The sequence below is a fragment of the Dendrobium catenatum genome, unplaced genomic scaffold (assembly GCF_001605985.2).
Source record: "Dendrobium catenatum unplaced genomic scaffold, ASM160598v2 fragScaff_scaffold_743, whole genome shotgun sequence".
NCBI classification, from domain to species: Eukaryota; Viridiplantae; Streptophyta; class Magnoliopsida; order Asparagales; family Orchidaceae; genus Dendrobium; species Dendrobium catenatum.
This window is the reverse complement of record NW_021319205.1, coordinates 1,170,918-1,196,103: the sequence shown is the minus strand read 5'-3', so window position 1 is coordinate 1,196,103 and position 25,186 is coordinate 1,170,918. Positions and strand designations below refer to the sequence as shown.

General features: G+C 38.1%; 3 protein-coding genes across 3 annotated transcripts; 2 read left to right on the top strand and 1 right to left on the bottom strand.

Annotated features, from left to right (window-relative positions):
* Nucleotides 1-1,568: 1,568 nt before the first annotated feature.
* On the bottom strand, nt 1,569-15,578 carry LOC110096645 (la-related protein 6C-like). The gene is given in 11 exon segments (XM_020822682.1): nt 1,569-1,838; nt 2,038-2,163; nt 2,292-2,360; nt 2,599-2,646; nt 2,754-2,780; nt 2,783-2,834; nt 2,941-3,020; nt 3,103-3,174; nt 3,267-3,361; nt 3,433-3,514; nt 15,267-15,578. Coding segments are annotated over 11 exon segments (1,233 nt in total).
* A 1,532-nt stretch (nt 15,579-17,110) lies between these two features.
* LOC110096642 lies at nt 17,111-19,523 on the top strand. Its single transcript, XM_028696422.1, has 3 exons — nt 17,111-17,386; nt 18,734-18,874; nt 18,996-19,523. The coding sequence occupies exons 1-3, from the start codon at nt 17,126-17,128 to the stop codon at nt 19,212-19,214; spliced, it is 621 nt and encodes a 206-aa protein (XP_028552255.1). The 5' UTR covers nt 17,111-17,125; the 3' UTR covers nt 19,215-19,523.
* Nucleotides 19,524-19,747: 224 nt separating this feature from the next.
* Nucleotides 19,748-22,545, top strand: LOC110096644 (phosphatidylinositol-glycan biosynthesis class X protein). Its single transcript, XM_020822681.2, has 5 exons — nt 19,748-19,757; nt 20,427-20,554; nt 21,193-21,562; nt 21,634-21,779; nt 22,240-22,545. The coding sequence occupies exons 1-5, from the start codon at nt 19,748-19,750 to the stop codon at nt 22,516-22,518; spliced, it is 933 nt and encodes a 310-aa protein (XP_020678340.1). The 3' UTR covers nt 22,519-22,545.
* The last annotated feature ends 2,641 nt before the right edge of the window (nt 22,546-25,186 follow it).

The following is a 25,186-nucleotide window of genomic DNA, read 5'->3' as shown; positions in this document are numbered from 1 at the left end:
AAGATATCTAACACAACATTAATTATTTGTCTTTGGATAGAAAAACTGATTATAAGTGCCTTTCTTCTGCTGTTCACATGAAATTTTTTTATTAACTTCGATAATTTATTAGATACTTTCATTTATGTTGTAAATGAAGTGTTGTTGGATGTTTTATATCAATTTTCAAATAATGAAAAGCATCATATGATAGATGATGGAAAAATATTATGTTTACGTATGTGATACTCTACAATACTGTTTAAGGATATTGTGAGGTATTACAGCTATAGCGCTCCTTGGCAAAACAAGGATTTGGACTTTGGAGCGCCGCAATGCTCCGCTCCCAGTTTGTCAAGTGAATGTCATTTATATGTTCAGCCATTCTTTGATGAATGATGCCTTACGAATTGTTAGAAAATATGCTTAATAATATGAGGAAATTACTACTGAAGAGTGAAGATAACTTGCAAATAGATCCATTAAGCATCTAATCATGATAATCTTATGATTTCATTTCTTTAGATTAAGGTTTTGTTTGGGATGACTTTTTTACTGCTTCTTGAAACAGCTTTTTAATATAAAAGTTAATTTTTTTTTTAACTAAAAACTGCTTCTAAAAATAGTAAAAAAATCATCTCAAACAAAACCTATATCTAAATTACACAGAACTATAATCATCATCATCATAATCAGGATTCTCCCAACAATTTGGAAAGACTTCGTAAAACTTGTTAACCGACTAAAAGCTGCCACAGCAGGTCCACTGCCATTGTTTGCCACTTCCTCTGCTATCTTGATCTACACCATACATATCAATTCTCTACTTTAATCTTAGCCGTTAGCTTGTGACAAAACCTGCAGCTGTAATGATTTGGTTTTGTCTTTTGCTAGTATGAACGATTTGTACTGTTCACAGTAAAGAACTAATGAGAAAACTGTTCTAACACAACTCCCCTTGACCTATTAGTTGAGAGCTTAGGCTTCCAACTAAGAGGTCCAAGGTTCGAGTCCATGTGTATGCGTTGTGTGTGTGAGTTTGACTTAAATGGCCTAAATGTCCCAAAAAAAAAACTGTTCTGACACAACTCTCCTTGGCCTATTGGTTGAGAGCTTAGGCTTCCAATTAAGAAGTCCAGGGTTTGAGTCTATGTGTATGCATTGTGTGTGTGAGTTTACCTTTAATGGCCTAAATGTCCCAAAAAAAAAACAAAAAAAACTGTTCTGCTTCCTCTAACCTTTCTTCCTGTTATCTGTACCCGTTCACTCTGTTATGCAAAGAGTTTTGTTGCAGGTTCTAGATGATGAAGCCTCAACAAAACTATTGCGATAAAGTAATCTCTATTAATGCTTAAGAACTTCATTCTGATTATCATTTATTTTTGAACTGCATCCCAGCAATAATGACTTCCAAGTATAGTAACAGAGCTTTTTATTACGAACAAACAAAAAAGTTAATAAATAAATTCCAAAAGATTATAACGAAATACAACAAGAGAAACAGTAGAAAACATGAAAGAATTACTATTCAAGCATTGAAAAACATGCTAGGACCATTTCAAAACAAGAGAAGGCAAAAGGTAAAAAGCTCAGAGATTGATGGGAGAAAGATCAGTTGTGGTCGTAAGTGATTTTAATGGCTTTCCTCTGCCCATAGTGAATCCCCGAGTTCCATCGGGCATCCTTGGTCCAGGAGAAGTTTGCTTGATATTGTTCTCACACAGTCCATTCCCAATCTTTTGCGTTTCTTGTGGAGTTTTGGATAAAACACCGTGACCGTTGTTATTTTGAACCTGGCCAGCTTGTTTCCCTTGTCCCCTTCCACATGCTTTCTTTGCACCATTTTGATTTTCACCAACCTGTGAAGAAAAACTTCACTTCTATCTTGAATTCAATTTGCAATTAAGGCTTCATTTGGGACAGCTTTTTTTACGTAAAGCGGCTTTCTATTGCTAACATTAAAATTTTTTACTAGAAAGCCGCTATATAGTAAGAAAACCATTCCAAACGAAGCCTAAATGTTAATATATTATCACAAAAAAAAAAAAAAAATCTTACATGCTGTTGAAGTACTTGCTCAATTTTGGGAGATTCTAATTTTTGAGAGAGGGGAGACTGATCATCCTCTGAGTTCAAGTCAAAATGATCATAATCCAACATTTTGCCTCTGATTACTGATCTTGGCTGAAGGGAAAAAGTGCAAAACTTGTAAAGCTTGCTGAAACATTATTCACATATTGTCTCCTTTTTATAATTAAGAACCATTTAAAGAAAAAGTGAAACACAAACATGTCAATTTTGAAGTAAATTACCGTGCATTTAAGCAATGATCTCACACGCAGACCTTTCCTCCAATTGCTCTCATCATTTAGCTTCTCTACCTATATAAATTTCATGCATTCTCTAAGTTATCTACGGCTTTGTTTGGGATTCTTACTGCTTCTTAAATCAGCTTCCTAGTATAAAAAATTAAAATTGTGTACTAGAAAAAACTGATTAGAAAACAATAAGAAAGCCGTCCCAAACAAAACCTAAATAAAGCAGAAGAACTTATTTGAAAAAAAAAAACAACAAAACCAAAAACAAATGAATAGTGAAGAAATTAAGGCGAGAGCTTACGGCCTTATCTGCTTGAACAGTTGTCTCAAACTCCACAAATGCATGCAACTATATGATAATTTGGTGAAAACAATACAAATTATACAAATTATGTGAGCTTCAGAACTATCAGAATTGGTATGTCATGGAACTTTTTTCTACTGTGAAGAAAGTACCTTGTTACTAAGTATAACGCAGTCTTTGAAGGCCTAGTTGAATTAGGCTCTTGAGGATGACATATTCTGATATTCTTAACATTGTTACATATAAATGATATAATAAATAACCTCATTATTTCATTAAAATGTCTCCATTTCTTCATATTTTTCAGTGAAATATTAGCTAAAACCTTGTTTTTCAAACCTTCCAACTACGCTGAATAACTTCTCGATGTTTTGGTGTGAGGAATCCTCTGGTAAATTTTCAACTACAACAGTGCGCGACTGTAAATGAAAACAAATATTTCAGAAAAAGTAGTCCAATATAGTTTTATAATACTATTTGCTAGAGTTTGATGTCAATAACCATCTGTTCCTCTTTGGCTTTCTCTGTAAAGAGTTTCTTTCGCCTCACTTTCTTTCCATCTTCACTCACCACCTGAATTAACAGAGAAAAAAACAAAAAGATTTGCATTGACATTATATTAATAAATTATAGGAACCATAAGTGGAGATTTAGAGGAAATTTACAAGTTGTGATGATGTTCTAAGAGCTTTAACAAGCATCTGATTGTTAACCCTGAGATTTTTTATCTTCTTCCAAGAGGCAATAACAGACATTGGAACTGTAAGAAAAAAAATACATATTAGAGTTAAGAATGTAAAGCTAATTACTATTTATTTGTAATTTTCGTACCATATCCTTCAGGATCTTTGTTCATAATCTTCACAAGTAAATCGCTAAAAATCAAATTTGCATCACCGAATTGGTATTCAACCTGATCATAAGTCATTACATAATAAAAATGGTTAGAACTATATAAAAAGTTTACAGTTTGTCCTGTTTTTGATAAAAAAACTCAATTCAAACTGAAAAAATAAATCAAAATTGGAGCATACGATACTTAACAATGCAATATAAAGTAGAATGCAATTTTGGTCTTCGTTTGGGGCTCCTTTCAATATGTTTTCTAAAACACTTTCTAGTATAAAAATGTCTAGTTCAAAAACTTTTTTACTAAAAATCTGCTTAAGAAAGCAGAAAAAAACTGTTCCAAAAAAAACATAGTGTTTTTTTGAAGCGGATGAAATTTATAATTTTAAATATATTTTATCCAATAATCTGAATCAAATCTTAGCATAATAAATCAACAATAAAACTCACACTCAAATAAAAATCTTAATCTAATGAAAATGATCAACTAAACTTAAGTTGTGATTCCTGATAAGCAGTTAAAACATAGGCGTGGATCACCTCTGTCAAGTTCGGTTACGATACTCTCAGCCAACCGCAAGCACTCTCCCACGTTAGGCTACCATTTTCTCAGCCAACTGCAAGCATTCTCTTCTCTACAGTGATCTCAGCCTTCAATCTACAACTGAATCATCGTAGACGTTAAAACCTTTGTTATGCTACATTAACTTTTGTTATATATATGCAATTCAATCTAATGTAAAGTGACATACAATAGTGATGTAGGAACATCTTAGCTATTGTTAAGTCTAAGGACTAGCTTATCTTTCATGCTCTAGATAGTTCTATTTTACTCTTTAAATAGTTGGCTAATGTAAGGTTTTGAGCTCATTGAATGATATTACTCTCTTTTAAAAGCTTTGAACCTTTGGATTCTTCCTCTTTCCTGGATTGAGACCGAAATCCTTCTTGCAGGTCGATTCTTCCGACGATCCACTACATCAGTTAGTATCAGAGCTTGGAGCTTGTGAAGATCGATGGAATGCGGAAGAAGGTCGGCTGTTGACGATGATCAAAGCCGCAGAATAAGATTGGCGGTCATCGACGTCAAGGAAGATAGGCTGTCGACGATGATCGAAGCCGGATCACATTCTATCAAGCTCAAGCCAAAGAATCATTCGATAGACAGAAACCTTGATCGGATTGATAAAACCTTCGGAGATGCGAATGTCGTCGGCAACTATTAGAGCAACAGGAAACAAATAATTAATCCATTTATTCTGTTGCCATCTGTACTTCATTTATTTCCTATAAATAAGCAATGTAGGCTGTAATAAGGAGATAATAAGATTTAATACTTTTCTCAAAATCTTCTTCTGTTTCTGCTGTTCTCACATTCCTCTGCTCTCGGTAAAGATTCAAGAAAACCGAATCTTGTTTTCAACATGGTATCAGACGCGGCTCATTGATCCAGGGCATCAATGGCTTCTTCTTCCTCACTTCAGACGGAAGATCACTCGACCTCTCAAGCGACTCCGGCAATCTCTTCGTCGTTGAAGTTCGTTCTTTCCAATCTCAAAAGCTTTGTACAAAGTCCGCTCTCGACGGACAACTACCATCTATGGCGATCTCAGATTAGTAAAATCTGTCGAGCAAATGGGTTTGCTACATTTCTTGATCGCTCTACCACAATCCCACCCGAGACGATCAGTCAACCGGATGGATCTTCTATTCCGAACACCGCATACGATCAATGGCTCCTCACCGATCAGAACTTGGCGGCCGCTATATGTTCCACGATCTCGGCATCAATTCTTCCCTACGTTTTGCAACTTGAATCCACATCCGAGATATGGCAAACACTCGAAAACAGGTTTCAATCAACCAATCGGTCAAAGGTGATCCAGCTCAAGAATACGCTATATCAAATCTCACTCAAGAACTACACCATGGTTCAATACTTAAACGAGGTCAAGATTCTTGTGGATAATATAGCAGCAGCTGGCTCTCACATTGATCCCGAAGAAATCATTCTTCACATACTCAACGGACTTCCGCCGGCGTACCAATCGTTCAAAACTTCAATACGAACTATGGTAAATCGGCTCAGTCTAGATCAAATTTACTCACTCTTAATTAGCGAGGAAATCCACATAGCAGCAGATAACGCACGCTTGGCTTCCTCTACCGAGCCATCTCACGCTCTGTATGCGAATCGAGGGAGAGGACGTCGCTCAAGACCACGCCCAACTCAGAATTCGTATCCAGCTCATGACAACGTATCAACTGTCTCGCTAATGTGTCAGATATGCCTCAAGAAAGGGCATACAGCGATGGATTGTTGGCACCGATCAAACCTTCAATATGTTCCAAGACCGGGAAAACCTCAACCAAAAGCTCTACTTGCGGACAACAACAACCAATCTCACATAGATTGGTATCTTGATTCCGGTGCATCATCCCACATGACCAGATCGCTCGACAATCTGTCCATCTCCACTCCGTATCACGGCTCGGATGGTATTACAGTAGGTGACGGGAGCTCGGTTAGCATCGAAAATTCCGGCAGGGGTTTGCTACCGACTCCCTCTCGTAAGCTCACTTTATCACAAATACTTCATACTCCTGAAATCAAATACAATTTACTTTCTATCTCTCAACTAACCAAAGATAATCATATCTCTATTACATTTGATCCAAGTGGTTTTGTGTTCAAGGATATGCAGACGCATCAAGAACTACTTAGCGGACCCTGTATTGACGGACTGTACCTGATCCAGACTCCTGCCGTCTCTGCCCAGCCAACGGCTCTTAACACCTCTGTCCAACAAGTCATTCCTTGGCATCAAAGATTGGGTCACCCCAATTCCCGTACATTAGCCTCTCTCGCCTCTAGCAATAAGCACTTGTTCATCCACAATCACAGTGATCTATGTCACTCATGTAACACCTCCAAGTCTCATCAACTTGGTTTTGAACAATCGTGTAATAGAAAATCTTCTATTCTTGACTTAATTCACTCGGATGTCTGGGGTCCGGCCCCGATCGAATCTATTTCTGGTTATCTTTATTATGTCATATTTGTGGACGACTACTCTCGATTTACGTGGCTCTATCCTATGAGACGTAAATCAGAGGTCCTTAGCATATTTATTGATTTTAAAAAGAATATTGAGAATTTTACCTCCCAAAGAATCAAATGTATTCGTACTGACGGGGGCGGCGAATACTCTAACAATGCTTTTATGCAATTTCTTACACAGCATGGGATCTCTCACCAATCATCGTGTCCGTACACGCCCCAACAAAACGGCGTAGCAGAACGTAAGCACAGGCACATCGTTGAAACATCTCGTGCGATGATGACCACGGCTCATGTTCCATATACCTATTGGCCGGACACTATGATCACAGCCACCTATCTCATAAATTGCCTACCGTCAACCAATACTAACAATAGATCTCCCTTAGAACTCTTCTATCACAGGAAACCAATCTATGCTGACTTCAGAGTATTCGGTTGTGCGTGCTATCCTCACATACCGTCCAAATTTCGGCATAAACTACAACCAAATGCACAACTGTGCATCTTCTTGGGCTATTCTCACAAATCAAAGGGCTATAAGTGCTTAGAACAAAGCACAAATAAAATTATCATTTCAAGAAATGTTCATTTTAACGAGAACTCCTTTCCTTTTGCAGTTACCAGCTCGTCATCAGAATTTTTCACGTCGGAGCAATCATCTCTGCCATCTCTGTTCTTAGTCCCCGTATCCACTTTACCCACTACCAATTCCAACAAACATATCTCGCCATCTCACCCCATATCCCAAAATCAGCAGAACACTCCTGAAGCTACTCCAGACCTCTCATCTGCACTCCATCCTCAGCCGATCCAAAGTGAGTCTGATCTCCCCAACATTCCGCTCGCCGGTCATCATATGCAGACAAGGAAGAAAACAGGTTCTCTCAAACCGAGAAACAGACTTAATCTATTACATAAAACCTCTGATTCTTCTCTGCAGCAAACACCCTCATCTTTTCATGAAGCAAACAGACACAAGGAATGGCGGGAAGCCATGTCGTCCGAATTCTTTGCACTTCAAACTCAAGGAACTTGGAGTCTTGTTCCCCGTCCGAACAATAAAACAATACTGGGGTGCAAGTGGACATACCGCACTAAACTTCATGCGAACGGATCCATTGCAAGGTATAAAGCTAGGTTGGTTGCGCAAGGAAATAATCAGGAATTTGGTCTTGATTACACGGAGACATTTAGTCCCGTCGCCAAACTACCAACAATTCGAATTCTTTTAACCATAGCTCTTCATCACAATTGGAAAGTTCACCAACTCGACGTGGCAAATGCCTTTCTTCACGGCAAACTAGAAGAAACCGTATACATGCGACAACCAATTGGATTTGAAGACTCAAATCATCCGGATCATGTCTGTATTCTACACAAAGTCATATACGGTCTTAAGCAAGCACCACGTCAATGGTACAACACGTTTACTGCGCACTTGGAATCAATCGGTTTTCTCCAAAGCTCCTCGGATCCCTCTCTCTATATCTATCGCAAGCAACACACTCAACTATTCCTATTAATCTATGTTGACGACATACTCTTAACCGGAAATGACACTCAAGCCATTCAACACGTCATACAAATGCTGCACAACAAATTCACAATGAAACATCTTGGCGAGGTACATTCCTTTCTTGGCATTCAAATCACACATACTAACAATCTCTATTTTCTTTCTCAGGAAAACTATACAAAATCTATCATTCAAATGGCACAGCTAACAGAGTGCAAATCGCTTGCAAACCCAACGTGCACAAAACTCCCGCCGGACTTCTCAACGGAAATCACTATGTCCGATCCAGCCATCTATAGACGCATTACAGGATCTTTACAATATCTCATATTAACTCGTCCGGACATTGCATACAGCGTGAACCTTCTATCTCAGAATATGCATGAACCAAAACCGCAACACATATACTTACTCAAACGACTACTACGCTATCTTCAAGGTACAATTTCGTTTGGCATACCTATCACGAAATCTAACTTGAATCTAAATTCCTTTTTAGACGCTGACTGGGCCGGTGATCCAGTATCTCGGAAATCTACCTCCGGCTACTGTTCGTTTCTAGGGAATACTATCATTTCGTGGACTGTCAAGAAACAAACCACAGTGGCTTGATCATCCACAGAGTCAGAATATAGAGCTCTCGCTGCACTCACGGCCGATATCATTTGGCTTAGACGGATTCTGAGCGACTTTGGAATTCAGCAATCAAATGCAACTGACATTTACTGTGACAACACATCAGCCATAGCCATATCTAACAACCCGGTCTTCCACGCTCGAACGAAGCATATCGAAATTGACCACAGATTTCTTCGTGATCACATTCATCATAACACAATACGCATCCTACCAATCAGCACCATAGATCAAACAGCTGATATATTAACTAAAGCTCTATCTACTCCTAGATTTCACTTACTACGAACCAAACTGACAGTCGTCGATCGATCATCAGTTTGCAGGGGCGTATTAGAGCAACATGAAACAAATAATTAATCCATTTATTCTGTTGCCATCTGTACTTCATTTATTTTCTATAAATAAGCAATGTAGGCTGTAATAAGGAGATAATAAGATTTAATACTTTTCTCAAAATCTTCTTCTGTTTCTGCTGTTCTCACATTCCTCTGCTCTCGGTAAAGATTCAAGAAAACCGAATCTTGTTTTCAACAGCAACCATACCCCATACCGAGGTATTCTTCTTCTTCGCTCTCCTAGTCCGCTCCAAGCAAACCCCATCAGTCCCTCCATTCTCCCACCGTCATTAATGATTACCCTCCGCTTGTACTTCCTCTTCGATGGCGTGATTCGCCGCTGGAGTATCCGCCGCTCGAACTCCCGCTTCGGTGGCGTGACACCCTCCGTTCCAACATCCTCCGTCTCCCAACTCATCCCGACCACACTCGCAATCTCCTTCAGAACCCTCGCATCCATCTTCACTCTCGCCACCAGTCCGATTCCGCATTCCCGAACCCGACATTCAACCCGATCCCACCGCTGCCACTCCGCCATTGCCGCCCGCACAGACGGAGCTCCCACCCCCACTCCCACTATGCTCTCGCAACCTCGCTCTTAGCGTCAAACCCGATCTCACACGATCCGATTCCAGTTTTGCCTCTGCTGTATCTCTCGACCGACCGGCGGACCTTCCCGTGCTCCAAGCTACCAGACCAAGCCCGCCCATGACTCTCTATGTGCCTGTGACCGAATCCTTCCATCATCCGACCCATCTTCCACATCCCGACCCGACATCGTCCGACGATGACGGCTCCGCTCCGCAAACCCCGGTCCAGACACATCCTACTATCGCTGACGGAATCCTGCAGAGTAGTGCACATCGACAATCCCGGGAAACGATCCCTTTAGATCCGATGTCGGACTCATCGATCCACCTCCAACGTGCTCCACCCGAGGCCGTCGAGCAGGGACCACAGACATGGCGAGCAGGACGGACATGGCGATTGCGATCTAGAAACCCATGAAGTAACTTCCGCTACTATTTTCGACTCTAATACAATTCTACAGATTTCTGTATTGTTCTTTCTCTTGCATTTCTCTGTTACCATTCTATTTTCTCTTCATGGTATCAGAGCCCCTAAGCTTCACAGCTGCTCTCATCTAAGTTCATGGCATAAATCAGCACTACAAGCACAGCAGATACCCAGATGGCGGCAACCAATCTCATGGGAGAAAATATTATTCCTTCCTCTCTCAGATTTCTAATGTCAAACATCAAGAACATAGTGCTTACACAACTCACTAGTGAAAACTTTCCCATATAGCGGCTTCAAATACTCAAACTATTTTCAGCAAATCACTTTGCTGGTTATCTCACAAAAGATCTCTGTTGTCCTCCCAAATTTCTCGCATCCGCTACTGAAACTGTTGAGCCAAATCCAGCATATACAACCTGGCAATTATTAGACCAGAATCTTTCTGCTGCACTATACTCCACAATCTCATATACCATTTCTTCCTTACATCCTAAATCTCCAAAGCTGCCATGAATTTTGGATCATCCTTGAGAAGAGACTACAACCCACGAATTGATCTAGAGTAATTCAACTTAAAAATGAGTTACACAATGTCACCATGAAAGACTCTTCTATGACCCAATACCTATCTACCATAAAATCCTTAGTTTGACAACATCACAGTAGCAAGTGCTCATCTGGACACCGAGGATATCATCCTCCACATTCTAAATGGTCTACCTCCTTCATATCAAGCATTCAAAACAGCCATCAGAACCAAGCTAATCCCCATCAGCCTGGACGACATGTATTATCTCCTATGCAGTGAGGAAATCAATCTAGCGGCAGAGAACCTGAAGATTTCCCAACCAGATGCAGCCTTTATGGCAACCAGAGGCCGCTCGACAAGATACAACTGTGGCCGCTCTACTAACTCGTCTTTTAAGCCTCGACCAGCAAATCCGAACTCCAGACCGACCATCCGCATCATCTGTTAGATTTGCAACAAACATGGCCATGCAGCCAATACATGATGGCATCGCACCAACCTCAGCTATACTCCACTAGTCTCAAACTCCATTTCGGGACTCTACATAGCAACAACAAATCACCTATGTCCACCTACTAGTTCTTGGACTCAGGTGCCTCGGCGCACCTTACGACGGATCTCTCCAACATCCAAAATTCCACTCCTTACACCGGTTCCGACACCATTACAGTAGGTAATGAGAACAACCTACCTATCACTAACAGTGGCAAAGGTCTTCTCCCGACTCCTCATCCTAACCGTAAGCTACACCTTAATCCTCTTCTACATGTTCCCTCCATATCCTACAATCTTCTTTCGCTACATAAGCTAATCTCTGACAATAATTGCTCTGCTCATTTTGATGCTAATGGCTTCCATCTAAAGGATCTCTCTACTAGGCAGACGCTTCTTCAGGGTCGCAGCAGTAACGACCTTTATCCCATTTCAAATTCTATCAACCATAACTTACAATCAGCATTCACGTCTCAGCGTCACTCGGACTCTCTCTGGCATGATCGACTAGGCCACCCTAATCATTCTGTTCTATACAAGCTTTCCAAATTACTTAATTTTAATTGTCCGAGTGTTTCGTCTACTACTTGTAATGCTTGTAATGTAGCCAAAAGTCATCGGCTACCATTTAATTCTAGAGTCACTTGTAACTCCAAACTATTATCACTAATACATATAGATGTTTGGGGTCCGTCTCCTGTTCCCTCTTTAAATGGCTATCTTTACTATGTAATCTTTATAGACAATTATTCCAAAATTTCTTGGATATACCCAATGCAATATAAATCTAAAACAACAACTCATTTAATCAATTTAATCTCCATGGCGGAAAAAACAATTCAATAAATTCATACAGACCATTCGGTCTGATGGTGGGGGAGAGTATACCTCTCATTCTCTAGCCAACTTTCTTCGTCAAAAAGGCATTACACATCAATACAATTGCCCCTACACACCAGAACAGAATGGTGTTGTTGAACGCAAACACAAACATCTAATTGAAATCTCATAAATAGATTACACTCCCCTAACACCAAACATAAATCAACCTATCAACTACTACACAATCAACTCCCTACCTATGACCACTTAAAAGTCTTTGGCTGTCTATGTTTTCCCTGGCTAAGGCCTCAAGCACCCCACAAACTAACACCACGTTCAACACCTTGCCTTTTCCTTGGTTATTCACCCTCTCACGAAGGCTATTGCTGTTTTAACCTCCAAACTCAAAAGATCCACATTTCCCGCTATGTTATGTTTCATGAGTCCACCTTTCTCTTTGTCAATTCCACCACAAAACAACCTCTACCAACTTCCCTACCACCCTTACTGCTAATCCTACAATCACAATCCACAATTTCACATACTATCAAACCCACACCTGATCCAAACTTACTACCGTTTCCCTCAACTCCCTATTATAACCGCACATTACATCTTCTACTTCTCCAATTTCTTCACAAACATCCTCATCCATATCCTCCTCCACCACAAGCCCTCCACCACCACCTCTCACTCATACACACCCCATGGTTACACGGGCTCAAACGGGTCACCTCAAACCGAAAACAATTTTTACATTAACCACTCAACTTCCCTCCTCTTCAACTCCCACTTGTTACACTCAGGCCTCCAAATTTCCACACTGGCGACAAGCAATGTCAACTGAATTTCTAGCCCTCCAACGCCAAGCTACTTGGTCACTAGTACCACCTTTTATTGATCAACCCATCCTAGGATGCAAATGGACCTACAAAATCAAACTCAAACCTGATGGTTCACTTGAACGATACAAAGCCAGACTTGTTGCGCAAGGCTTAAAGCAACAACATGGTATCAATTATCATGAGACATCAAACATCACCACCATCCGGGTCCTCCTTGTTGTTGCTTTACACAATCATTGGCCAGTTCGTCAACTTGATGTATCTAATGCATTTCTTCATGGCATCTTGGATGAAATAGTATATATGACTCAACCCAAAGGTTTTATTGATCAACGTTATCCCCACTATGTATATAAACTTCACAAAGCCATATATGACCTCAAACAAGCTCCATGTCAATGGTTTTATACTTTTTCCACCTGATTATCCAAAAACTTCTACTTCAGCTCATCAGACCCATCTCTTCTCATTTATTCATCTAAGAACACCCACGTATTTCTCCTTCTCTACGTTGATGATATTCTCATTACTAGCAACAACACCACTTTCCTATCAAATCTTCTATCAGATTTACAGCAGAAATTCCTTCTTAAAGACCTTGGTAATATTTTCTTATTCCTTGGCATACAAGTTTCCACTCAAGAAGATGCTTATATTTTACATCAAACTAAATATGCAACTGATCTTCTTCAAAAATCTGGACTCATGGATTGCAAGCCGGCTGTCACGCCTCTATCACAAAAACCTACACATGCTGCTCACTCTGATCAGCCTTATGATAATCCAACATTTTATCGCCAAATAGTTGGATCACTACAATATTTAAGAATCACACGTCCAGACATCGCATTCGCTACTAATCAGTTGTGCCAACACATGCATTATCCCCTTCAAAAACACTACCAGCAAATGAAAAGATTACTCAGATATATAAAAGGCACAATATATCTTGACTTACCAATTCAACAAGGAGATCTCTCATTACATTCCTACTCGGACTCTGATTGGGCTTCTGATCCTTCAGACAGAAAATCCACTACAGGATTTTGCTCATTTATAGGGAAAACACTCATATCTTGGAGCTTTAAGAAACAACCAACCGTAGCCAGATCGTCGACTGAAGCATAATATAGAGACTTAGCTACAACAGCGTCAGACATTGTTTGGCTCCGTAGATTACTTCACAACTTCAACATTCCATCTTCAAATCCCACACCTCTTCACTGTTACAATATTTCAGCCATGTCCCTAGCTAATAATCCTGTTTTTCATGCTTGCACGAAGCATATAGAGATTGGCTACCATTTTATTCAAGATAGGATCAAATTCAAAGAAATTGAAGTTCATCACATAGACACCAAAGATCAAATTGCTGATATTTTCACAAAAGCTCTCTCGCCAATTCAGTTCTATCATCTACGAAACAAATTGACTCTCCTATATGTGGATCCTCAATTTGAGGGGAGCTGATAAGCAGTTAAAACATAGGCATGGATCACCTCTGTCAAGTTCGGTTACCATACTCTCAGCCAACCGCAAGCACTCTCCCACGTTAGGCTACCATGTTCTCAAACTTTTATTTGGTCCGGTGAACGCACGCAACTCTACGTTCGGCCGCCAGTAGAATAGCGCCACGCATTTTCATTATTTACCGGCGCCCCGACAATCCGACCCGAAACGTACGCAAGATTGCTCGATATTGCTAGGTATTGGTTGATTTTGCTCGGCAATAACCAATACCGAGTAATACCGAGCAAATACCGAGTTGTACCAAGTTTTTTCTAGCAATACCGAGCAAATACCTAGCAAATCCCTAGCAATACCGAGCAAATCCTGAGCAAATACTGAGTTGTAAAAAAAACTCGGTACAACTCGGTATTTGCATGGTATTGGTCTTCACAGAGCGGTATTTCTCATTTTTGCAAAGCAATACCGAGCAAATACCGAGCAATACCGAGAAAATCGCGAACATAGCATTCCCGGGTTCTGCTCCTGGTCAAGTCGTTGGGCCGCGCGGTAAAGAATAAGAACACGTGGCGACATGTTATTGGCGGCCGAACGTAGCTCTACGTCCGGTCAGAGGACGTAATAATTGTTCCATGTTCTCAGCCAACTGCAAGCATTCTCTTCTCTACAGTGATCTCAGCCTTCAATCTACAACTGGATCATCATAGACGTTAAAACCTCTGTTATGCTGCATTAACTTTTGTTATATATATGCAATTCAATCTAATGTAAAGTGGCATACAATAGTAATACAATTCTACAGATTTCTGTATTGTTCTCTCTCTTGCATTTCTCTGTTACCATTCTATTTTCTCTTCAAATCCTAATTAATATTCTACTAAAAATAACTCACATAGATTCCATCCTGAATTGTTAACATAGCAAAATTTACTTGTGTTTTATGCGTTTATCTTCCTTCTACTTTATTTATTCTCAGCAATTTAATTCTGTCTCTTTTAATTCCCATTAAGCTACCAATATTTCTACAGCATATTCCTTTGGTAATTCAATGGAATTAAAAAAAAAAAGTTACTTCAAAAAGAAAAACCTGCTTCACGATCTTCTGAATCAGATCTGAAGTGTTCTTGTTCAGATCAGGATACTTGATATTTGAATCAGGGACAAAACTCATGGGCTTCTGATCTTCAAAGTAGATAAAATTTGTTCCCATTCCGCCTCGGCCGCCATGGACGAATTGGAGATATTGGCAGAAGTAGTTGGGATTTGGCATCTGGATGATAGAAAGAGGGACGAACGGAGGCGCATATGGATTTAACTTGAACTCAGAGACGGCGCTTGAGCTTGGATCTTGTATTTCCTTGAACTTGGTTTGTTCGTCTCCTTCATTCTCTCCTGCCATTGCTTCTATTTACTTCTTTCCTTCTTACTGGAATGTAAGATAGTCTCTGCATTCTGTTCCTTATATATTCACTTTTTTCTCTGTGGTTTTGTAGCAGGAGGGTTTCTTGGAACAGTTATGTTAGTTGGAAGAAGGTCCTTCTTTGGCGCCAGAAAAAAGAGGCTTGATTTATGCTTTTATATATGCTTTCAAATTTGACCCGGTCCGAATTACTTCAATGGTGTTTTGGTCATTTTAAAAGAAATCTTGGATTTGTCGACCGACAGTGAGTGATGACGATGATGGATTTCAGAGAGTGGAGGTGGGCAGTGGTGGGTGACGGTCAGCAGGCGGTAACAGTGGCCGGTGGCGATCAATAGTGGGTGGCGCCGTCGGCAGGTGGTAGTGATGGTAGATAATAATAGTGGTTTCCAGTGGTGGGTGGTAGCAACCTGTAATGGAGGCGGTGTCAGTCAAGCGAGTTTGTTTGCATTGTAAATTGTTCTTGCTCAAAATTGGGCGAGTTTAGTTTATTCTATAAAATGATTTACATTATATTTAATTTAATTTTTTGCATTTCTTTTTCATCCAACCAAACACTAATATTTTTGAATTACGTGCATTTGAAATATTTTATACCACTTTACTTCCAACCAAACAGTCCTTAATGAAATCAACTCCCCATAATCCAATTCTCCCCCTCAATATCACCACATTTGGTTAAAATTTGTTGAATTCCGTGCATTTGAAGTTGTTGAATTTGATAAAAGATATGCTTCTTAATTCTATATTTTGTATATTTCACAATATCATAATAAGTATGTCTTAATTTTGGTGAAAATATGAACTAGTTATGCTTCAAGTAGCTGTTAGCCCTCACATTCATGAATTTGAATTTCTAAGATAAAAAAAAAAGAGAAATTTAAATAAAACATAACAAAGCTTTATTAGTACTAATTAATATTCTAATACTAATTATTTATAATATTTTATAATAATTATTGTTATTTATAATCATATTTAATCCTGTTAATTATTTTGAAATAATTAAGTACTTAATTAATAATTGTATTAATAATTAAATATTTTTAATTAGTTTAATTAATTATTAGATTAATTAAGTTATCCAACAATGATAAGAGGAGCTTGGCTTTTTACCTTCTCTATTTCGTTCGGCTTCTTTCCTTCAAAGCGTAGAGTTTTGCACGAGTTCTTTTTCCTTGCTGTTGGACTTTGCTCCTTCGACGACGTTCCCTTCCTGTTTGATCAGAAGTTAGGACATTTTTTTATCGGAAGCAACAACGGGAGCTCTCTTTCTTTGAAGGTAACTTTCTCCCTTTCTCCGCCGAACCAAAGGATTTCGTAAATCCGGGATTTACCACGAAAAGAGGGAATTTTCCGTCAACTGCGGCTTTGATTTACCGTGAGAGTTGGTTTTGAATTTGTTACAGTTTAGCTGGATTTAGCTCAAATCCGCTTCATATCCGGCCTAAATCCTACATCCAAACATCCCCTTCAAATACCCAAGATCCTCCTTGCCACGTATCTGTCTCTGCTTCTCTATTCTCATGAAACCATTCTCTGGCTTCTACATCATAATCATCATTCTCCTCGCTCTTATCTCCGTCTTCTGCCTCCAATCCAACTTCGACGGGCAATGGAAGTCCCCCATCCACACCTCGGACCTCCTCCCGTCGTTTGTTGGTGTCTTCTCATCTCCGGAGACTAAACTGCGGTGGAAAGCCGCGTGTTTTTACAACAATACTGCATGGATGGAGTTTCACAATAAGAGCAAGTCAACCTACGGCGGCGGCACTCTCCATATAAAGGTTGATTCCTGATCTGTTCTTTTTTTTTGTGTGAAGATTTTGGTGGAATTGGGAACTGTATTTCTTATATTTGCCTTTCAGCGGGAGATAATTAGGTTTTTGGTAGTATAGTCGTTAAACTAGATTAGTGGTATTGTTGTTGCAAGTTCTTTTAGCATGTGGGTGCTGAATTATTCGTATCAATGTTATGGGTCTTGTGGAGAATTTCAGTGATGTTATCGGATTCCCTGGTTTGTCTTAACTTCAACATCTAGATAGTACCACTTGGCTTCTGTTATCTTCATTTATTACATTGGTTAGAGTAACAATTCATGTGGAGGGGGTGAAGTACTTTTATGATCAAGTCATCTTGTAGGATTTTGGATATTGTGTGCTGCTGCTTGTAGCTCTCTTCTTTTATGAATTTGAATGAAATTTTAAGAAAAAGGCTTCTAATAGGATTAGAAGAAATCAGTTTTACCTGTACAAACATGTGACATATTCAAGCATGCGGTGCTGCAGGGTTTATATCTATCAAAGGTATTTTAATAAAATAGAATGTTCTTATTTTGCCAAGCATTTGGAGATTTTGAGGAACATATGAACTTCATTTCCTTGTCCACGCCATTATTTTGCCCCATTCTTAGGTTTCGTGTGGGACGGCTTTCTTATTGCTTTCTAAAGCAGCTTCGTAGTATAAAAATTAAAATTTTTGTACTAAGAAGCTGCTTTAAGAAACTGAAAGAAAGTCGTCCCAAACGAAGCCTTAGTCTTAGATAACACTTGGTAATGTCAGAGGACATTTAGAATTTTCTCTATAAGAACTTTATATTCCGTTGTACTAACATTGCTCTCTCTGGTTTAGGTAATCCAGATTGGAATATATATATTGTAGCTTTACATATTGATCATATGACACCTGAACTCTAGAAAATGAATTTAAGCTAGAAGACAATAATGAAACATTTTTATTGTGATTTCTAAATCATTCATGGTTAGGTCCTTGACATTTATACGCTTTTTTTTTTCCTTCATGTCTGCATTTAGGTACTACATTTATAGACCTCCCAACTTTTCACAATAGGAATCTGAGGAAAGCTTGTCTTTTGAATTTTGATTAAGTAGTCATCATCAAGCGGGAAAAAGGAAGAAGAATAGTTACATCCTTAAGGAATTGAATCATTATAATTCTTCAGGGCCTTCTAATCTGAAGTTTTTGTATCTATATTTTCTACATTTATTTATCATCTCGTACAAGTTCTAATGAAGAACAATCAGTTTATTAATGCACTCAATGCACAGTTTTCCAATCCAAAATTTCAAATATTCATAAGATACCCCAACATTCTCTTTTCATAATTTGACTAGGTCACGAATGCTCATAGCTGGACTTGTATGGATCCTTATGTTTTTGCAACTCCATACCGTGTGACATGGGATTATTACTTATTGTCTCGAGAGCATACCCTTGAGTTTGATGAGTGGGAGACTGAAGAAGAGTATGAATATGTAAGTTACCACTACAATCTATAAATTCAACTCTATGAGGAGAAGGTTTTTGCTTTATTTAGATGCTCAAATAACATTCTTATTTCATCTTTGGTGTATCTTCACTGTTTTGTGGTGTTAGGTGAAACATCATGGGGTGCCAATCTTCCTTATGCAATCAGGGATGTTAGGAACTCTCAGTGCTTTGTGGGATGTTTTCTCTTTGTTTACAAATATTGGATGGAGAGAGAACTCAAATATTGCTTTTCTCAGGAAGCATATGGATGCAAAATTCGAGGAATGGCCAAAACCATGGTTATCAAACATCAATGTTGATGAAAAGGTTGGTTCCATATATTAGCACTAGAAATTAACATTTTTCTTGGTTCATATTGCAATGAATTTGCCAATCCTAAATGGTTGGGATGTGGTTAATGATGATAATAATGATAATGATAATGCAGTGGATTCTCTATTGTAATGTATGTTCCTAATTGTTTTTGTTATGTTGATTGTCTTTTAATGGCACGCAACGTACCGACAACAATATTTCAGTTGTTAAATAGTTCAATCTATTTTAGATTGAACACTATCTTGCCAACTTTTACAAAGAGTTGTATATTTGAATGGCTATATGCCATTTTAGTGGAAGATTTGGAGTTGACAGTAAGAGGGTTCACACAGCATCACTGAAAAGTTTGAAAAATGGTTTATGTTGTCTCTCATCACGTTAATGATATCTAATACAAAGAAAGGTGTGCAGTTTGTATTGCATCTTCAGGTAATCAATAGAGCATTTGTAGGACTTCTTCAAAAATATTTTTCTATTTTTTGCAGTTGTACCTTTCTATTTATGTTTTATATATGCATAAATATTTACTATTTTTTGCAGCGATGTTTTCAGGTTTTGTTTGTTTGGTCTAATATTGCTCTAAAATCATACTTCATTTATTCATTACCATAATTGGACATGTTTAATGCATTGTGGTTGTTCATTTGTTTTTTGAAAACTAAATTAGTGGCGACCTTTATTCTTTGCATATATGTTTTTCTGGCATTGAATTGGTTTTGAACTGGAATCTATCCTTTACCATTATTTATCTCTTACATCGGTGTATGAAAAAAAATTTAATCCCACTAACTCATATGGGATCATTTATGAGTATAATGAGTTTGAAAATTTAAAAGATTGAAGATTTCAGGCCAATTTAGTTATGGCTTAAGTTTGACTTAAGCTAGTCCTTTGAGCTCAGCCAAACAACCCAATTTGACACTCTTAAGCTTGTATAAGCCCTTTTGTGTCTCCTCCTACCATAGCACATGTCATTTGCTTCTCAAGCGATTGACCTCTTTTTTTGCCACTACTCTTTACACTTCTCCGGTGATTAGCTTAATTGTTAGCCTCTGCTGCTCGTGATTACCCTAGTCAGTAGCTGTGCTCTCTGCTTCCCCTAATTGCCCTGTTTGAGCTACCGTCCTCTATGACTAAATGTCTAAATTAAACCTCTCGACATCTATTTTGGCATATCTTCGCTTAGCTTAATTTTAAGCTACATTAGTCTGTCTTTTTCAGATTATTTAGGATGTTGGATTTATTCAGATGGGAAATCAATTTCTTGTGTTGCTTTTGTCCTGGAGATCTACAAATCTGCTGGGCTTTCTGATCCTATTGCCAGCTCCATACAAGTCAATGAGTTCACGGTGAGTTAATCAACCTATATCTATCATATAAACTCAAGACAAACATATATATATATATATATATATATATATATATATAATTGTGTCGATCAATCAGCTTGGTGCTGTTGTCTTGAGCCTCAACATATGTCATGCTCGCTGCCGGGTGCGGGGGTTTCTCCCGTGCGAGCATGACAAATGTTGTGGCCCTAGGCAACAACAAAAATCTGATTGATCGACACATTCAGATTTCACAAAGAATAACAAAATTACCACTTCTCTCTCTAAGTCGTATATGAGTCGAATCAAGAGTTTTCAATTTTCATAGAATAAAGAACCGAATTTCTTTTTTGAGTAACTCATCAATTAAGTTATGATAACTTTCATTGTGCTGAATTATGCATCTCTGTTTGTTTTATATTTGAAAATAGGCTTGGAATCTGTGATTTGAGACTTGCATTTTGATAATATGTCTTCTTCATTCACCTATGGGTTATAGCTATTTTTCTCACACTAGTCTTGCCTAACTACTAGAAAAGGACAACTTTGACAATTTACTCAACTATTAAAGATGCTATGCTTGGTGCAATCTTGTGTTTAGATTGATGATTTGTCTTTTCATTCACAAATTTTATAATCTGCTGGCTCTGTATTGACAGAAATGTAGCTATCCAAATATCAATGGCTGTCGGACTTGTTCACAAGATAATCTGATGAGGTCTTTCTTTAATAGCCATGGACAGCTATCTGAACCAGATTTTAGTAAATTTTTAGATAAAGAGATTTGCTTAGGAGATTTGTGTGAAGAGATGCTTGTCAATGCAGATATTTTTGGACTTTCATCCCTCCTACGTGAGCTCATAGGTGAAGGTTCCCATAGACAATTAGTTACCACAATGGAATTATACCATCATCCAAAGTTCACTCATTTTGTTAATGAGCATTTTTGCGAGGCAATTGTTATTGAGTATCTTCCTACTGGGGTCTTTTCTGATCCCTTTGAGCTGCAACGGCTTGTCGATCGTGAAGGTTAGAAGCTTGTTTTGTCATCTTGAAGCATATCCTACTATGTAAATGTGAACTTCTTATGATTTTTGCAGTGTTTCTAAGTGCTTCTGTTTTTGGGGACACAAACCTGGAATTGCCTTATGCTCTTTCCAATATATCAGTAGTAGAGATTCACATTAATGTCAAGAGTGATGCCCAAAAAATTGTTGTTCAACTGCCACTTCATTCTAGATATCCGGTGAGTTTGAAATTAATATCAAAATTATCCTTACTTTGTTTTGAAATTTTAATAAAATCAAGTCTACTAAGAGCATCTCCAACCGAACGTCAAACATGCGTATGGCGTCGTTCGGTTGCTCCAGCCGAATGCCAAATCTTTCGCTATTTGCTTGCGTGTGAACAGTGCAACGCCAATATTGGCGTTGCACTGTTCACCTAGGCGATTTTTCTGTCTCAACTGGATTTGCCGAATAAACGCGCGAAAAAGGAAAAAGACAGTTACCTTCACAGAAGCGCGCAAAATGGAGTTCAATTGTAGATGAATCATGACATTTTTGAGTTTCACTGCATTTTGGAGTGAAAAATGAGATTTTCGGTTGAAGATCCTCTAACACTAACATTTACTTGCAATGATACTCTTACTCAAAATATATCTTTTTGACGCTTCATATATCTAACTCTACCCTCATTTTTTTCAGCCTCTTAATTCAAGTGACTACATAAACATAACAATAGGCAAACCACATTTGTTCACACGTTGCAAGCCAAAAATCTCTCAAACTGCAGACTGTTTATGGACTTTGATTGATTTGGGTGTCTTGTTTGGAAACAATGTGACATGGAGAATTCCTTGTGGAGATGCACTGCACACAAGGGCTGTAACTATTATAACTTTTATATCATCTATTTTCTGCTCTGTTTTTATTGTGTTGTCAACCATGTATCAGTCCAAGAAGGACAAAAGCAAAATGGAATAGCCATAATTTAGCACATATGCTTCTTATGTTTTGTTAGGTGTATACAACTCTCTTGATTTGGTTGGTGAAATCGTGATTTTGAATCTTTTAACAATGTTGGATGGGATGAGATTTTTGTTCAAAATGGTACTATGAGTGAAGATTAATTATTATGTGCGGACAATGGACGCCATCCGAAGGCAAATCAGAGCATTCCACGTCACCTCCTTGTTGTGTATTGCGATTGTGTACTCACAGTGTATCCGGTGACGTGGCACGCTCTTATTTGCCTCCGGACGCAGAGCTACGTCTAGTATCTACACATAATAATTTCTCATGAGTGAAAGGATGGGTTGAAGGAAAATGTTTTTTTTTTTTTTTTAATTTCAAAAATTAAGCAATATGCTTAGTGAGTTATTACACAAAAGTGCCAAGTAAAAAAAAAAAAAAAAAAACTATTGAACCTTAATCCATTAGTAATTATTTTCTTTTTTTATTATCATTGGGATAGTAAATGATTGGTCGGGTTAATTTTCTAAAGCCTCAAAATAGGTTGCTTAATGTTTATCAGATGATTTTTTTTAGAAATATTTTAGAAGTGGAAGCTTTGAGTTGAGCACAAGCTAATTTTAAATAAATAAGAATATAAATATATTAAAATCATTCTTCTAATTTACTAATAAAGTAAAAAAAATCTGAAAGACTAATTAATATTTATATATTTCAATCTAATAACCACCCAAATAAGATCTTATTATATATATATATATATATAAACTGAGCAATACAAATCGCTTATTAAATAAATGAATCAAATATAATTGTTTTAGCGAGTTGAATGATAGTTATTCGTGAACAATGAGTTTTTTTTTTGACAGATTTAATTATTTTCCTACAAATCTAGGCTTTATAATTTTATTTTGCACAAAAGAGGATACATTAAATACTAAGAACAATACACCACAAGATCAAAAAATGACCTCATAGATGAAAATTATAGTCAGAAAAATACAATAAATGATCAAGCCAAGCAAATCTAAACGAAATAAAAAAAATCCCCAAAGACAATTGGACTTAGAACGTCACTTAGTTACCAAACTTGGGGCCATCCAAGGAGGGAAATATGAAAACAACCGAGAATCCACCAATAAAGAAAGAAAGAGAATCACCTAGGTTGCCAACCAAGCCATAGCCGTCTAAGGAGCATGCATGAAACTTGCTTCATCATTATCTTGATCCGATTCCTATGCAACAATAAAAACCAATTTCAAGATCAACCATAAACCCAAAACCAAAAACTCCAAAAAGATAAATCATTTCTGTTTGGATTTGCATTTACTACACTTAACATTATTTTTGAAAAAAATCAACATTTGCAATTTGTAGGAGACTTAAATCAAAGTTGTCCCAAGCATCCAAATCTAATTCTTTAATTTCTTCCCCTCATGCTAAAGAATTGTCGTCATCTAACCAATCTCATTGACATAGAGCATTATCCTTAGCAAGGTGGGCTAATATATCAGCATTGGAGATAATATAAATAAGTACATAAACTAGAGGCACCTTAGAAGAAATGAGAGAAATATATAGCTCAGAATTCACGTCAATACCTTGCCCATCCAAAGCTCCAGCCTCCTCAGAACCTAATAAAACATAATCATTACCCGACACCTCCTCATCATTATCACAAGTAGGACTAGCTATAAGGTTAATGCAATAATTATTGTCATTCAAAGACCCACAAACAAAAGCTGAAGGCTCCAGATCCTCCCCAACAGAAACAAGAATATTCAAGTTTGAGCAACCCGCAGGTATCGGAACATTATCCAGAACAGCTGTCGGAGCATTCAAAGCATCCATAACAGCCGCAAGATCCATAAGGCCATCACCCAGCTCAGGCACCACCAAACACCCCACCTCAGAAATAGGTCGATGACCATCAACATCGGCAACAATCAATTTAGAAACAATAGGCAAATCAGAAATAATATGAATTACTTCATCGACATTATTAGAAACAATAGGGTCAACGCCAACATCATTCCCGTAAGCAACATCAGTGGGATTCAATTCCATAGCCACTTCATTGGAAACACAAGAAATAATATTATCCACCCTATCCCCCTCATAGCTAACATTAACATTCATCGGTTTAGAGACTACAGGAACATCATTAGGCGGGCAGATGACTGATGAGGCCGACAATCACCACTCAAATTCCCTATACATTTACATGAAATACAAAAAGATGGAAAACCTCCATTGTAACTTGCTGAATATTACCTAGTTTTTCAGGACCCAACTAGACTCTGTCGAGATAAGTTTTCGTGATGTCAAGCTCAACCAAAATACATGCTACAAACGGTCTAGAACCCACGAAAGTTGCATTATCAACCTTCAATGGCCTACAAAAAATCGAACCCAATCCATAAAGGATATGAGGGGATAACAGATGAGGGCAGAGATTGGAGAAAGAATCCCAAATAGAAATAACAGAAAACTCAACACCAACATCAACAAGAGGTGACCATTTTGGTCAGTTTCATATAGCAATTATTAACTAAGTAAGATCTATGACAGAAAATCCTATTATATTCAAGATCATTACTCAATTTGATCAAAATATGCGACTGATCAAGCAAGATAACAGAGATATCACCAGTTAGCTTAAGGATGAAAAAAAATCTTC

Bases quoted from the DNA above. Each gene is read 5' to 3' on its own strand.
- LOC110096644 (XM_020822681.2), top strand. The intron at 20,555-21,192 runs GTGAGTTAATCA...CTGTATTGACAG, and splicing joins TACAAGTCAATGAGTTCACG to AAATGTAGCTATCCAAATAT. The intron at 21,563-21,633 runs GTTAGAAGCTTG...TGATTTTTGCAG, and splicing joins ACGGCTTGTCGATCGTGAAG to TGTTTCTAAGTGCTTCTGTT.
- LOC110096642 (XM_028696422.1), top strand. From the start codon at position 17,126: ATGAAACCATTCTCTGGCTTCTACATCATAATCATCATTCTCCTCGCT. The intron at 17,387-18,733 runs GTTGATTCCTGA...TAATTTGACTAG, and splicing joins GCGGCACTCTCCATATAAAG to GTCACGAATGCTCATAGCTG. The intron at 18,875-18,995 runs GTAAGTTACCAC...TTGTGGTGTTAG, and splicing joins CTGAAGAAGAGTATGAATAT to GTGAAACATCATGGGGTGCC.